This window comes from Otolemur garnettii, unplaced genomic scaffold (assembly GCF_000181295.1).
Source record: "Otolemur garnettii isolate 467f Iridium unplaced genomic scaffold, OtoGar3 scaffold00086, whole genome shotgun sequence".
Classification (NCBI taxonomy): Eukaryota; Metazoa; Chordata; class Mammalia; order Primates; family Galagidae; genus Otolemur; species Otolemur garnettii.
This window is the reverse complement of record NW_003852481.1, coordinates 71,643-86,447: the sequence shown is the minus strand read 5'-3', so window position 1 is coordinate 86,447 and position 14,805 is coordinate 71,643. Positions and strand designations below refer to the sequence as shown.

Sequence of the window (14,805 nt, the reverse complement as noted above, 5' to 3'; positions counted from 1 at the left end):
AAAAAATAACCAGGCATTGTGGCGGGCGCCTGTGGTCCCAGCTACTTGGGAGGCTGAGGCAGGAGACTTGTTTGAGCCCAGGAGATGGAGGTTCCTGTGAGCTGCAATGCCAAAGCACTCTACCCAGGGGGACAGCTTGAGGCTCTGTCTCAAAAAAATAAATAAATAAATAAAAATAAAAATAAAAATGCACCTTTGATGCCCTAGTCGTAAACCTTTTCAAAAGACCCGTCATGACCAGATCACTGGTTCTCAACCCCATCAGACCTAATACTCACTTTTATAGCAAATCCTCAATTAAGTTACTTACGTATCATTTCAGAAACATCCATATAATCCTTTAATTATAACAGACAGGAGAAATAAAAGGAAAAGTACTTTATAGTAAGTCAATATATATTTCAACCTGTAAAAGACTGGCTACACTAAACGAGAAGAGATAATACAGTCAGATACACACCCCTATATGTAACATCAGCAGGAACGTGCAAACTACAAATGCAGCCCAGGGTGAGTTCACTGTGACCCAATATGATTACAGTATCACCCTGGGTGACCTAAGTTTCTAATAATGAAAAAAATTTTAAGATCCCAAACAAGGCATTGTCTTTCCTCAACTGATACAATAACACTATTCCTGGAAAATGTTTCATATATTAGTATCATCCAATTTTTTTTGGTTTATAAGTAAAATAAAATTAAGTTCTAGTTTTAAACAACTATAAATAATATTTCACTTTACGTGTGGCCAGTGGGCCAGGCTAAAATGATCTTGGATTTGAGATAATTCTTATTTACATGGGATAGTCTGTGCACTACAAGACATCTCATGCCTGGTCTTTCCACCATCTTTCCGTGCCGCCATAATGGTGAGCATGAATGTCCTGCCTGATGCTCTTAAAAGCATCAACAATGCCGAAAAGAAAAGCAAATGCCAGGTTCTCATAAGGCTGTGCTCTGAAGTCACTGTCCAGTTTCTAATTGTGATGATGAAGCATGGTTACATTGGCAAGTTTGAAATCACCAATGATCACAGGGTTGTGAAAAAGTGTTGTGAACCTCACAGGCAGGTTAAACAAGTGTGGAGTGATCAGCCCCAGGTTTGATGCGCAACTCAAAGATCTAGAAAAATGGCAGAATAATTTGCTCCATCCTGCCAGTTTGCTTTCATTGCACTAACAACTTCAGCTGGCATCTTGGACCATGAAGAAGCAAGAAGCAAATACACCGGAGGGATAATCTTGGGATTCTCTTTCTAGGGATGTAACACATTGAAAAATAAAATGCCTGAATGTCTAATCATCATAATAAACAAAAAAATGTTTCTGCAAATTCCTATAATGATCCCTGGAGATAGATAACTATACTCACTGAAAAGCTCTGGCTTAGAGATTCCAATTCAAAAGTACTGACCTAGAATTCAAATGTCATTCACAATGAGACAGAAATCTACTTCCTGCATTTTCAGACTTATTTCCAGAACTTTCCAATACATATTCTAGGCTTTATAAAGAGAAAAATGGTGGCTTGGCGCCTGTGGCTCAAGCGGCTAAGGTGTTAGCCACACACACCTGAGCTGGCGGGTTCGAATCCCCAGCCCGGGCCCGCCAAACGACAATGACGGCTGCAACCAAAAACATAGCCGGGCGTTGTGGCGGGCGCCTGTGGTCCCAGCTACTTGGGAGGCAGAGGCAGGAGACTCGCTTGAGCCCAGGAGTTGGAGGTTGCTGTGAGCTGTGATGCCACAGCACTCTACCCAGGGGGACAGCTTGAGGCTTTGTCTCAAAAAAAAAAAAAAAGAGAGAAAAATGGTTTATTTACCCACCTTTTGCTTATTGGCATGTTACTAGCTTTCCATGAATTTATTTCTGCTATACTAACTAAAAGCATATTCAAATAAAAGTTGAATAAATCTACCAATGATCCTAAAGATATTATATTGATTACATAATAAACTAAACATCTAAACATTTTATATAAAAAAAAGTGTGAGAGAAAAATCTTGGGAGTAACTTTTCTTAGCAATAAAAGATATGTCAGGGCTGGGTGTGGTGGTTCATGCGTATAATTCTAGCAACTCTGCGAGGCCAAGGTGTGTGAACTGCCTAAGCTCATGGGTTTGAGACCAGTCTGAGCAAGAGCAAGACCCCTGTCTCTAAAAATAACCGGGCGCTGTGGTAGGGGCTTGTAGTCTCAGCTACTTGGGAGGCTGAGGCAAGAGAATTGCTGGAGCCCAGAGTCTGAGGTTGCTGTGAGCTATGACACCACAGTACTCTACCATGGGCACAAAGTGAGACTCTGTCTCAAAATAAAAAAATAAGAAAATAAAAAGGTATGTCAAAATCCCTTTGGGATATAAATTTTTATCTGTTAAAAACAGGACTCTACGTTCATTCCTAAAGTGAAAGAATGGTTTAATGTTAGAGACTCTGTTCTTGTGATTTAATGAATTAGTTTAATGGAGAAAAACACCATATGATCATTTCCATTGATGTCTCCCAAATTAAAAAAAAAAAACGCGTTCTTCATAATAAAGTAGAACCCCCACTGTTGACCATCTTCCTACACTGACTACTTCCTCAAGTTGACCTAATTTTTGTACCCGGACATGTACCACAGGTACGTCTCAACATAGCAGGCCTAGTTCCTTATGCTGACCAACCTCTGTATATTGACAGTTTGTTACTGTCCCTTGGGTGGTCAACTTATAGAGGTTCTACTGCATTATTTTTCAACTTCTTAATTTTGATTAATGATTAGAGAAAAGTTGCAAAAGCAATACCCCATTTCTCCCAATATTAACATCTTATGTAATTATAGTACAACTATCAAAACCAAGAAAATAATAATGGTACAATTCAATTAATTAACTATGGACTTTCCTCAAAATTCACTCATTTTTCCACTAATGTCCTTCTATTCCAGGATCCTACCCATGAGCCCACACTGCACTTAGTCATTACTTCTAGTCTCTTCTAACCTGTGACAGTTCCTTCAACCTTTTTTCAGTCTATTATGATCTTGATATTTTTTTTTAATTTTGTTTTATTTTATTTATTTATTTTCTTGCCATTTTTGACTGGGACTGGGTTTGAACCCGCCACCTCTGGCATATGGGACTGGCGCCCTACCCTTTTGAGCCATAGGCGCCACCCTTTTAACAAATACTTGTCAGTTATTTTGTAGATACTCCTTTAATCTGGGATTATCTAATATTTTCTCATGATTAGAGAAAGATTATGCATTCTTGGCAAGAATACCACAGAAATGATATTGTATTATTTTCAATTCATCAAAATGAGGGATACATGTGTCACTATGTCCTATATGTTTATGTTGATCCTGATTACTTATTTAGGATGGTGTGGATTTCTGTATGTACATTACTATTTCCTCTTTAGTATCTCACAAAGATAAGTAAGGGAAGACTTTGAAACTATGAATATTCTACTACATTTCAAACTTTTGGCCATTAATTTTAGTATCCATTAGTGGAGGATTATCTTCAACAATTATTACTGTATATTTGCCTAATAGTGATTATCTATTTTCCCTTTAGAGTTATGCATGTATAAGGTAGAATTCTCTTAGAATGAATTTTAACATTTTTTCATATTTTCAAAAACCATTACTAGGTATATTTTTGTGTGAACTGTCTGCATTTTTAACCCCATTATTTCTGTCACGCTTTTATCCTTTGTTCTTGATTTTTAAAAGCTCTTTATATATCAGGGATATTAGTCCTCTGTCTCTGATACATGTTGCATATACTTTTCCTTTTTGAGACAAAGTCTTACTCTGTTGCCCTTGGTAGACTGTCATGGCGTCACAGCTCATAGCAACCTTCAACTCTTGGGCTTAAGCAATTCTCTTGCCTCAGCCTCCCAAGTAGCTGGGACTGCAGGTGTCTGCCACAACACCCAACTATTTTTTTAAGACGAGGTCTCACTCTGGCTCAGGCTGGTCTTGAACTTGTGAGCTCAGGACATCCACCCACCATGGCCTTCCAAAGTGCTGGGATTATAGGTGTCAGCCACCATCCCTGGCCCTGATCTTTCCTTTTATTGACTCTGCATTTTGAGTCATATTAAAAAGGTTTTTCTCAAATCAAGGTTAAAGAATTCCCTTTTTTCTTTGAGACAGTCTCCCTCTGTTGCCTGGCCTACTGTGCTCTGGTGGTAGGCTCACTCATTGCAAGCTCAATCTCCTGGGCTCAAGTGATACTCCTACCTCAGCCTCCCGAGTAGCTGAGACTACAGGAACCTACCACAATGCCCAGCTAATTTTTCTATTTTTAGTAGAGACAAGGTGTCACTTTGCTCAGACTAGTCTCAAACTTCTGAGCTTAAGAGATCCTCCTGCCTTGGCCTCCCAGAGTATTAGAATTAAAGGCATGAGGTACCACTCCTGGCCAAAGAATTCTTTTAGTACTGGCATGATTTCGTTTAACATTTAGATTCCTGATCCACTTGGTGCTCATTCCTTGTATAGTGTAAAAGTCTGTTTTTACCCACAGTTGTTTGAGATCCAACCGTTATCATATACAGTAGAACCTCTGTAAGCTGACCACGCAAGAGACTGTAAAAAAACTGGTCAACATAAGGAACTAAGCCTAAGTAGATATGGTACATGATAGGACTAAGAAAATTAGGTCAACGGAAGGAGGTAGTTAACCATGGAGGTTCTACTATATTTAATTATAGTCATTGATTGTATTTGGGTCTTTCCATTCCATTATACAAGTCTTACCAACATTAAACAGTACTAATTACTCATGTGTCAAATCATACTGTTTGTCACCTTCAGTAGAGTGCTGTGGCATCACCAGCTCATAGCAACCTCAAACTCTTGGGCTCAAGTGATTTTCTTGTCTTAGCTTCCCAAGTAGCTGGGACTAACGGCACCTGCCACGATGCCCAGCTATTTTTTTAGAGACAGGCTCTTGCACTTGCTCAGGCTGGTCTTGAACCTGTCAGGCCATCCACCTGCCTTGGCCTCCCAGAGTACTAGGTTTACAGGCATGAGCCACTGCACCCAGCCTCATGCCATCTTTTCATCTCGGCCTCTCGAATAGTTGGAACTACAGGTGCGTAATACTGTGCCTAGCTTGCTTACTGATTCTTATGCCTCTAATTGACTTCTATTGTCTAACTGTACTGGCTGGTATCACTCTACCATAACGTTAATTAGTAGTAGAAACAGTGGGCATCCTTGCCTTATTCATGATGTTAGTGGAAATGCCTCTAGTGTTTCTCTATAAAATTAAGAAACTGGCCTTAAGACTAAAGCATATAGGCTGGGTGCGGTGGCTCACATCTGTAATCCCAGTACTTGGGAGGCCCAGGTGTGTGGATCACCTAAGCTAACAGGTTTGAGGCTAGCTTGAGCCAGAGTGAGACTACTCTATCTCTAAAAGTAGCCAGGCATTGTGGCAGGCACCTGTAGTCCCAGCTACTTGGGAGGCTGAGGCAAGAGAATTGCTTGAGCCCAGGAGATTGAGGTTGCTGTGAACTGTAATGCCACAGTACTCTACCGAGGGTGACAAAGTGAGATTCTGTCTCAAAAACAAACAACAAAAAAGAAAGACTAAAGCATATAGATTTCTAATATCAGTTTTGATAAAATACTAATTGAGTATTTTCTTAAGATAGTAAAATGGGGACTATACATTATGCCAAAACCAACATTATCTTTAATGGTAAAAATTTAGAAACATTTTCATTAAAGAAAGGAAGAAAACAAGAATCCTCTCTCTATATATATACACACACACATATAGATTTTTTTAGAGACAGTCTTACTCTGTTGCCCTCGGTAGAGGGCTATGGCGTCACAGCTCACAGCACTTGTAGCTCCTGGGCTTAGGCTATGCTTTTGTCTCAGCCTCCTGAGTAGCTGGGACCACAGGCACTTGCCACAACGCCCGGCTATTTTTTGCTGTAGTTTGCCCGGGGCTGGGCTTGAACCCACCATCTTCGGCATATGGGGCCAGTGCCCCACTCACTAAGCCATAGGAGCCACCCAGGATCCTCAATATTATTTTACACTTTTTTAAAGCTAAGCACTAATGAATTAGTTAAATAAAAGAAATAGGAGGTATGATTATTTGAAAGGATAAAGAAAGCATTACTATTTTCAGATGATGTAATCAGATGTTTGGAATACTCAAGAGAATGAAATAAAACTTACAAAACAATAAAAGAATTTAGAAATTGACTAAATACTATATGACTATTACTTGAAATGTACACCTGGTTATTAGGCTTGGCCTCATAACTGGGTACCATATAATTACAACTTGCTCTTTATATTAAAGATAGGTACAGAAACTTGCTTTCATTTAGTATATTAAAAATTAATCAAGTTTAGAAAACTGATTTATATAAACTAAATTCAAAAAATATAACTAATAAACTATAATTTGCTAATTTTCAGAGAATTAGCTAACAGCCAAAAATTTACATACTTTAGTTTTAAATTCTGATGTGATTATGCAGTTTTGTTTTTGTTTTGTTTTGTTTTTGAGACACAGTCACCCTTGCTAAAGTGCCTTGGCATCATAGCTCACAGCCAACCTCAAACTCTTGGGCTCAAGTGATGTTTCTTGCCTCAGCCTCCTAGGCAGCTGGGACTACAGGCACCTGCCACAATGTCCAGCTATTTTTACAGATGGGTTCTTGCTCTTGCTTAGGCTGGTGTCAAACTCCTAAGCTCAAGCAATCTATCTGCTTCAGCCTCCCAGAGTGCTAGAATGACAGGTGTGAGCCACCATACCTGGCCTGCATTATTATGTAGCTTTATATGAAGTGATTTTAATAGTAAATATGTTCTCCTTACCTTATAATTCTCCATTAATGAGAATACCTAATAGGTAAGTTCAGACTGAGATTAATATCAATAAAGCATTAAGATACATCATAGCATGCTGTGATGACTAATAATTCTTCTAAGAGAGAATTTTACAAGTGTTCTGATAGTTTTTGTATCATATGTGAAAAATAGATATGTGATTTTTTTCCCTAACTATTCATATAATGCTCATCATATCTTGTTCATATTAAATTAAAATCCAGGACTTAGTAATCTCTTAGTTTATTGCTCCTTCCATCACACCATACTTCATTTTAACAAATCATTTCTCTGTGGAAACAAAAATTGTGAATGAATATTTAATAAGTAATAGGTATAGAATATAAGGCCCCCTTAGCTCAGTGAGGTATGTAATAATGTAAGCATCTGCATTAAGCCTTAAACGCCCAATGTTATAATTAATCCTATAGTTTTGGTGCTTGATGTGTCCTCTGCACCAAAATTTGCTGTACAAACAATATAGCAACTGCATTAGGTAACTAACTGCATTAGCAACTGACACAATGCCTGGCTAATTTTTCTACTTTCAGTAGAGGCTGGGTCTCACTCTTGCTCAGGCTGGTCTTGAACTCCTGAGCTCAAGCAACCCACCTGCCTTGGCCTCCCATAGTGCTAGGATTACAGGCATGAGCCACTGTGTCCAGCCTGTGTGTTTTTTAAAGTTCCATACAAACTTTGTATTTGTTTCTGTCTGCCTTTCTCATTTTCTTATTCTTTTTGTCTTTTTTAGTAGGTCCTTTATAGTTGAATATTCATAACGTACATATGATACAACTAAGCTATATAAATTGGAACAAAGGAAGAAAACAATTTCACCTTACAAAACCATAGCCATCCCCACCTAGGTGCTATAAGTATATCATTGTACTAAAAATATTCAAATACCCCAAACTAAACTCTTCTTTTTCCCTCATTAAGACATATTTTTGGGCTTGGCGCCTGTGGCTCAAGCAGCTAAGGCACCAGCCACATACACCTGAGCTGGTGGGTTCAAATCCAGCCCGGGCCCGCCAAACAATGATGGCTGCAACCAAAAAATAGCCAGGCATGGGCAACACCTATAGTCCCAGCTACCTGGGAAGCAGAGACAGGAGAATCGCTTGAGCCCAGGAGTTGGAGGTTACTGTGAGCTGTGATGCCACGCACTCTAACCAGGGTGACAGCTTGAGGCTCTGTCTCAAAAAAAAAAAAAAAAAAGAAAGAAAAAAAAGACATTTTGTACCTATTCTTTCTGTAACAGTACAGTTTTCCCAAGCTGAAAACTCTCAAAAATCATTGGCTGGATTCTCTGCAATATCTCGCCCCATTCATATGATCTACCACTAAGAAATTTTTTTTCCTCTACCCTTGTCTTTTCTATTCCTACTCCTATAGCTGTATTTGGTTCTCTTAATACCTTGTTTGAATTATCACAAACATGTTCTACTTCTTTTTTTTTTTTGAGACAGAGCCTCAAGCTATCCCCCTGAGTAGAGTGCTGTAGCATTACAGCTCACAGCAACCTCCAACTCCTGGGCTCAAGCGAGTCTCCTGCCTCTGCCTCCCAAGTAGCTGGGACTACAGGCGCCCGCCACAACGCCCGGCTATTTTTTGGTTGCAGCCGTCATTGTTGTTTGGCGGGTCCGGGCTGGGGATTCGAACCCGCCACCTTAGGTGTACGTGGCTGGCGCCTTAGCCGGTTGAGCTATAGGCGCCGAGCCATGTTCTACTTCTTATTCACCCTCTTTCCTATTCTGATTGATCTTTATCATCACAAAATTAATCTTTCTGAGTGATAATAGAATATTTTTTATACAAGTTTGCCATGGTCAAAGACACGACATGGCAAACTTGTATTGCCTTTGGAGTAAAGATCAAGTTTGGTTTTAAATTTTTATAAAGAACTTAACCATTAAAAGAGGACATGTACTACAAATCATGAAACAGAAAAAAAACAAAAAAGAAACCCAAACCACAAAGGAAAAAAGATCCAACTCAGCATGATTTCTGAATAAGAAATAAAATAAACATGACTATTATTCAAGATAGAAGAAGCCAAAGAAAAATAAGAAGTAAAATTTTTTTAAAAATTCCAACTATAGGTGAAAAATGTTAGGTTACAGGTAAGATAGAATGCTAACTTTTTTGAATATAAATCTAAATTTAGTTCGTAGGCTCCAAAGACTGAAAGAAACTGGAAGAAACGATTCCAAGACTCTTTCCAAACTTGATTCTTACTTTCCTTACTAAAGCACACAAGGGTAGTTCTCTATATAAAATAAAATACCTAATATGTCTACTACTTTTGATTAGTTTTTGTTTAAATGAGGATCTTAAATAATAAACATAAAATAAATAAAACAACACTATAAAAAGCTGATGTTCTCTCATCGAATAACTAATATTTTATCTCATGAAAAGATGAAGTTTGAAACAGCTTCTTAGGACAAGAAGAAATGTCCCATAGGAGTAATAGTTCAGTATTTACTAATTCAGTATTCATAGCCACGTTATCAAATATAATTGCTGTGATAAATAAGAATCAACTCTATCTACAAGGAGCACATTTTACTTGCAACACGAAAATTACTAAAATGGTTAATTTTAGACACACATAAAAGATAATAAAGGAGACTACTGATTAAAAATTAAGTACATTAAAGTCTAGACTAGGGATGGCAAACAGATTTATCTTGCACAATGTCTCTGAAGAACATTGTGTTCTGACTAAGGTGACTCTTGAAGCTGGGCTTTGGTTCACTGGGACAGGGTACTATAGTCAATTAGTAATGCTGGGTCAGAGATACGACACAAGATAATGTTATTTGTGTCGTGTATTTGCCACTCCTGTGCTTCTTAAAATCTTATAAAATGTACAATTAAGAAATTACTTACTGCTTCAACAGAGTTACATTCTCGTCTTGTTTCTAAATAACGTAGTGCTCGTTTTTCTTCTTCTTTTAATTTAGCATCTGCCTGCCCAGAAGCAAAATAGCAATCATTTTAAGAAAAGCAAGGGAATACCTCAAATTATCACATATACTAAGTTTGACTTACATATTTCATATAATTCTGTACACCATTTTGTTGTAAATACGAGGGTGCCTGTGTTCTATAAAATCTCTCTGTTGAATCCAAGTATGCCTTCTCAAAATTGTCCCTATAAATTTGAAGCTTATCCTCAGGATTAGAACAAAGGTTAACTGAAAAACAGAAAATAAAATTTTACTCTAATTATGATCTAAACCAGTATTTTGAGTATAATAAATGAAATAAATATTGAGGATAACAACACTCAAGAAAACGTATAGCCATATAAGACAAAATCCTTCTTCATAAGGAACTTAAAAAAAATAGCAGCACAAAGCAGTAAGCTAACAAGTAGTACAGATAATATAGATTATTATTTGTGAATAGGAAAGAGACAGAATTCTAACTGGATGATCAACCAAAAATTCATAGAAGATATGAATTTAAATTGAATCACAAGGAATAAACTAGGATTTGCATAGATAGTAATTAGTAAGGTAAATAAAATATTCAGAAGCAGAAAAGCACAAGTTATAGTAAATATGTTGTCTAAGTACCTTACAAGGTTAATGTAGAAAGTTAATGTAGAAAGGTACATTAGGAATGGTCATGGAGAGCCTCAAATCACAAATTAAGTAACCTGAATTTAGCATGATGCACCACTTAAGAGGCAACCAGGAAAAACATTAATAGTACTTAAAAATTAATCTTACAAACAGTTTATAGACTAAATGATAGCAATAAGAAGCCTACTTCAAATCAGGAGTGTTCAACCTGTGGCCAGCAGGCTACATGTTGATTTTACAATGACTTTTTCTTACCTATGAGGTCAGATATCAGGAAGAGTATGCATGGACCTTTGTTTTTTTTTTGCTAACCAGCTTTCCTGAGTGTTTGTACATTTAATGTGTGGTCCAAGACAACTCTTATTCTTCTAACGTGCAGCAGAGGAAACAAAAAAGGGTGGACACCTCTGGTCTACATGTACAGTCTAAAGAGGTCTAAACTGGTTGCAGTCCAAATAACAATGAATAAAAAAAGCTCAGTTGGCAGGGCGCCGGCCACATACACAGAGGGTGGAGGGTTCGAACCTGGTCTGGGTCTGCTAAACAACGACAACTGCAACCAAAAAATAGCTGGGCATTGTGGCAGGCGCTGTAATCCCAGCTACTTGGGAGGCAGAGGCAAGAGAATCGCTTAAGTCCAAGAGTTTGAAGTTGCTATGAGCTATGATGTCACAGCACTCCATCCAGTGCAACAGCTTGAGACTCTATCTCAAAAAAAACAAAACAAAGGCTCGGCACCTGTAGCCCAGTGGTTATGGCACCAGCCACGTACACCAAAGGTGGCAGGTTTGAACCCAGCCTGCTCCAGCTAAAAAAAAAACAATGACAACTGCAATAAAAAATAGCCAGGAGTCGTGGCAGGCGCCTATAGTCCCAACTACTTGGGGGGCTGAGGCAAGAGAATTGCTTAAGCCCAGGAGTTTGAGGTTGCTATGAGGTATGATGCCATGGCACTCTACCCAGTGCAACCCCTTGAGACTCTGTCTCAAAAACAAAACAAAACAAATAACAATGAATAAATTTTGGCCAGGCATGGTGGCTCTTGCCTGTAATCCTAGCACTCTGGATTAGATGGGTAGATACTAGAGCTCAGGAGTTCAGAGACCAGTTTGAGGAAGAGCAAGACTCTGTATCCACTAAAAATAGAAAAACTAGCCAGATGCTGTAGTGGGTGTCTGATCCTTTGGTAGGCTGAGGCAAGAGGATTGCTCAAGCCAAAGAGTTTGAGGTTGCTGTGAGCTATGATGCTACAGCACTCTACTCAGGGCGACAGAGTGAGACTCTGTCTCAAAGAAAAAAATAAATAAATTTCAGGATCAAGGAAATAGAAAAAATTTTTAAAGGACACTGCTAATAAAAACCGAAAACACTTACTAAAAAATATGGGGGTAATAGAGAAAAAGACATTCAAGTAACTCTAGAGCTTCATTAATTCAAGAAATACTTACCGAGAGTGATTTTGTGACAGGCATTGTGTGTTCAGAAAAGACACAGTGTCAACAAGACAATTAAACAAAAGTATCAGGTCAATGAAGCAAAGGTAATATGAAGTACTCAGCAAGATGACATAATCTAGTCTGGGAATTAGGAAGGGCCACCGTGAAGAAATAGAGGATGAGGATAAGTTAGATGAAGAAGAGGGGAGAAGAACAATATTCTAAATCAGAGGAAATAAATGTGAATATCATTGTCAGAAGCTAAGAAGTTAGGAGAGAAGTACACATGGAAGTAACATACCTCTTGAAAACATAAATATAAAACCTTTTTATGAGCTAGTTACTTTTTTCTCTGACTTAAGGCACTACAAAGATTTTCAGCCAAGAAGTATATGGAGAAAATAAATATTAACATTAACATAAATTTTTACAGGTTTCTTTAGGCAGAATAGATATCATTTATGTGTTCCTTAAGAAAAACATCTAGCACAAAACTTCATATGCTAACTATCATAACTCTGATAGTACTATCCTATAATTATCCTAGAATTTCCACGAATGAGAAATTACAGTCATAAAAGTTCAGAACATACCATAGGATTCTCTTACTCCAATGACCAGCTGAGAATCAAAAGCTTCTCCCAGTCTTTCAGCATGTACCAATTTCATTGCACTATCTTGGAGTCTGTTCTTTATATTTGAAAAGATTGACTCATTCCATGTATCAAGCATAAGCTAGGAAAACATGAACAAAATATATGATTTTCAATTATTAATATACCAAGTACCATGCACAAATGCTAAAAAAGCAAAACGAATTCTTAGGCTATGTTCATGTGAATATTCGAGGGAAGCAGTGTATTTAGCACATAATAGTAAAAAAATGGTTTTTCAGAATGAGACATAATTGGGTTTGAATCCCAGTTGGTTTTTTTTTTTTTTGCAGTTTTTGGCCAGGGCTGGGTTTGAACCGGCCACCTCCGGCATATGGGGCCAGCACCCTACCCCTTTGAGCCATAGGTGCCGCCTTCCCAGCTGTCTTTTATTTACTTGTTTTCCTTGGTATAAAGCAGTCAAAATAATAGTACAAATTTCAGGTAGTGGTTATAAAATGGAAAATGTTGCTTCTCCTCTAGTTCCAAGACTGAATTTCAGAAGTCTTAGTGTGTATGGAATACTCACATGCATCTACTTCTGCAGACACATAAAAAATACATACATACATATATACATACATATATATATATATATATATATATAAAGACAACCAGATTTTTAAAAAGGAATATACAACCCTAGCTTATAGATGGTTCCATTAAAGTAATAGAAATGGCATACACATGTTGATGAGTATACATTAGTGCTCCAAGTAATTTGGTCAAATATAGGAGACATACATGTATTAGTTAACAGCAGCAGCAATAATAATAAGAGTTAATAGTTTTATAACACTATGTCCCTGGAAATGCTCTATGTATTTTTCATACATAATCTTCACAACCTTTACATAGATAGTATTATTATTTCCCCTTTATTTTTAATTTTTTTTAGAATTGTTTTTTTTTTTTTTGGGAGACAGTCTTACTTTGTCACCCTCGGTAGAGTGCCCTGGCATCACAGCTCACAGCTACCTCAAACTCCTGGGCTTAAGCGATTCTCTTGCTTTAGCTTCCCAAGTAGCTGGGACTGCAGGTGCCTGCCACAATGCCCAGCTATTTTTTTCAAGATGAGGTCTCGCTCAGGCTGATCTGGAACCTGTGAGCTCAGGCAATCCTCCCACCTTGGCCTCCCAAGTGCTGAGATTACAGGCATGAGCCACTGTGCCTGGCTATTTCCCCTTCAGATATGGTAGATCTGGGACCCAGAAAGCAAAGCTAGCTTTCCCACATTCACACAGCTTGTAAGTAGCAAACCATGGGCTATGAATCCAGCAACTTTGGTACTAAGTTCAATACTCTTACTCATTAAATGATACTGCTTCCCAGAATCAATAAAGAATGGTAAAAATTAAAGGAATAACAGAAGAACAAAAAGAGGACAGGAGTATGGGAATGCAAATTAAATAGCATCTAGAAGTATTTTTCACCTTTACTGTTTGGTACAAATTTCTTTTTTTTTTTAAAGACAGAGTCACACTCAGTTACCCTGGACAGAGTGCCATAGTATCATAGCTCACAGCAACCTCAAACTCCTGGGCTCCAGTGATCCGCCCACCTCAGCCTCTCAAGTACAGCCTGCCACAATACCTGGTCAGTTTTTCTATTTTTTTTTGCAATTTTGGCTGGGGCCGGGCTTGAATCCGCCACCCCTGTTATATGGGGCTGGCGCCCTACTCCATGAGCCACCAGAGCTGCCCAGTTTTTCTATTTTTTAATAGATATGTAGTCTTGCTCTTGCTTAGGCTGGTCTCAAACTCCTGAGGTCATGCAATCTACCTGCCTCGGCCTCTCAGAGCACTAGGATTACAGGCATGAGCCACCACACCTAGCCACAAATTTTCCATATTGCAGTTAATTCTACTGCTAAAGAATCATTGGTTATCCAAATTTACAGCATCCCTTTCAACATTAGGGCAAATTTTAAGGCTAGCAGGGGGTAATGCCTAGGCCACAATGTTTTAATGCATGAGTTTATTACTGTAACCATTACAGCAAACAGTAAGTTGTTTCAAGTTCAAACGGCATTTTTTTACTTTTTAAATCTATGGTTCCACTTGCGTCTCACAAGTAGGAAGATATATGGATAATGAGGACAGAGATTTTGAAGAGTACTGAAGAGCTGAAAGGGAAACCTAGGATCCTTCACTCCCAAGGCTAAGTTCTTCCCATTAAATCATGACTGGTTACTGGGCACAAAGCTTTTATTAATAGTGAGAAACTGGCTCAGCGCCTGTAGCTCAAGCGGCTAAGGCACCAGCCACATAC

At 38.2% G+C, this 14,805-nt stretch overlaps 1 protein-coding gene across 1 annotated transcript in view; it reads right to left on the bottom strand.

The window, feature by feature from the left end:
* Positions 1-14,805, bottom strand: part of CUL5 (cullin 5) — a 122,477-nt gene that overhangs the window by 50,769 nt on the left and 56,903 nt on the right. The window contains exons 5-7 of the mRNA XM_012808138.2: positions 12,475-12,616; positions 9,907-10,052; positions 9,745-9,825 (exon numbers count right to left, since the gene is read on the bottom strand). Coding sequence (XP_012663592.1) covers positions 9,745-9,825; positions 9,907-10,052; positions 12,475-12,616 — 369 coding nt within the window. The remainder of the gene's footprint in view (positions 1-9,744; positions 9,826-9,906; positions 10,053-12,474; positions 12,617-14,805) is intronic.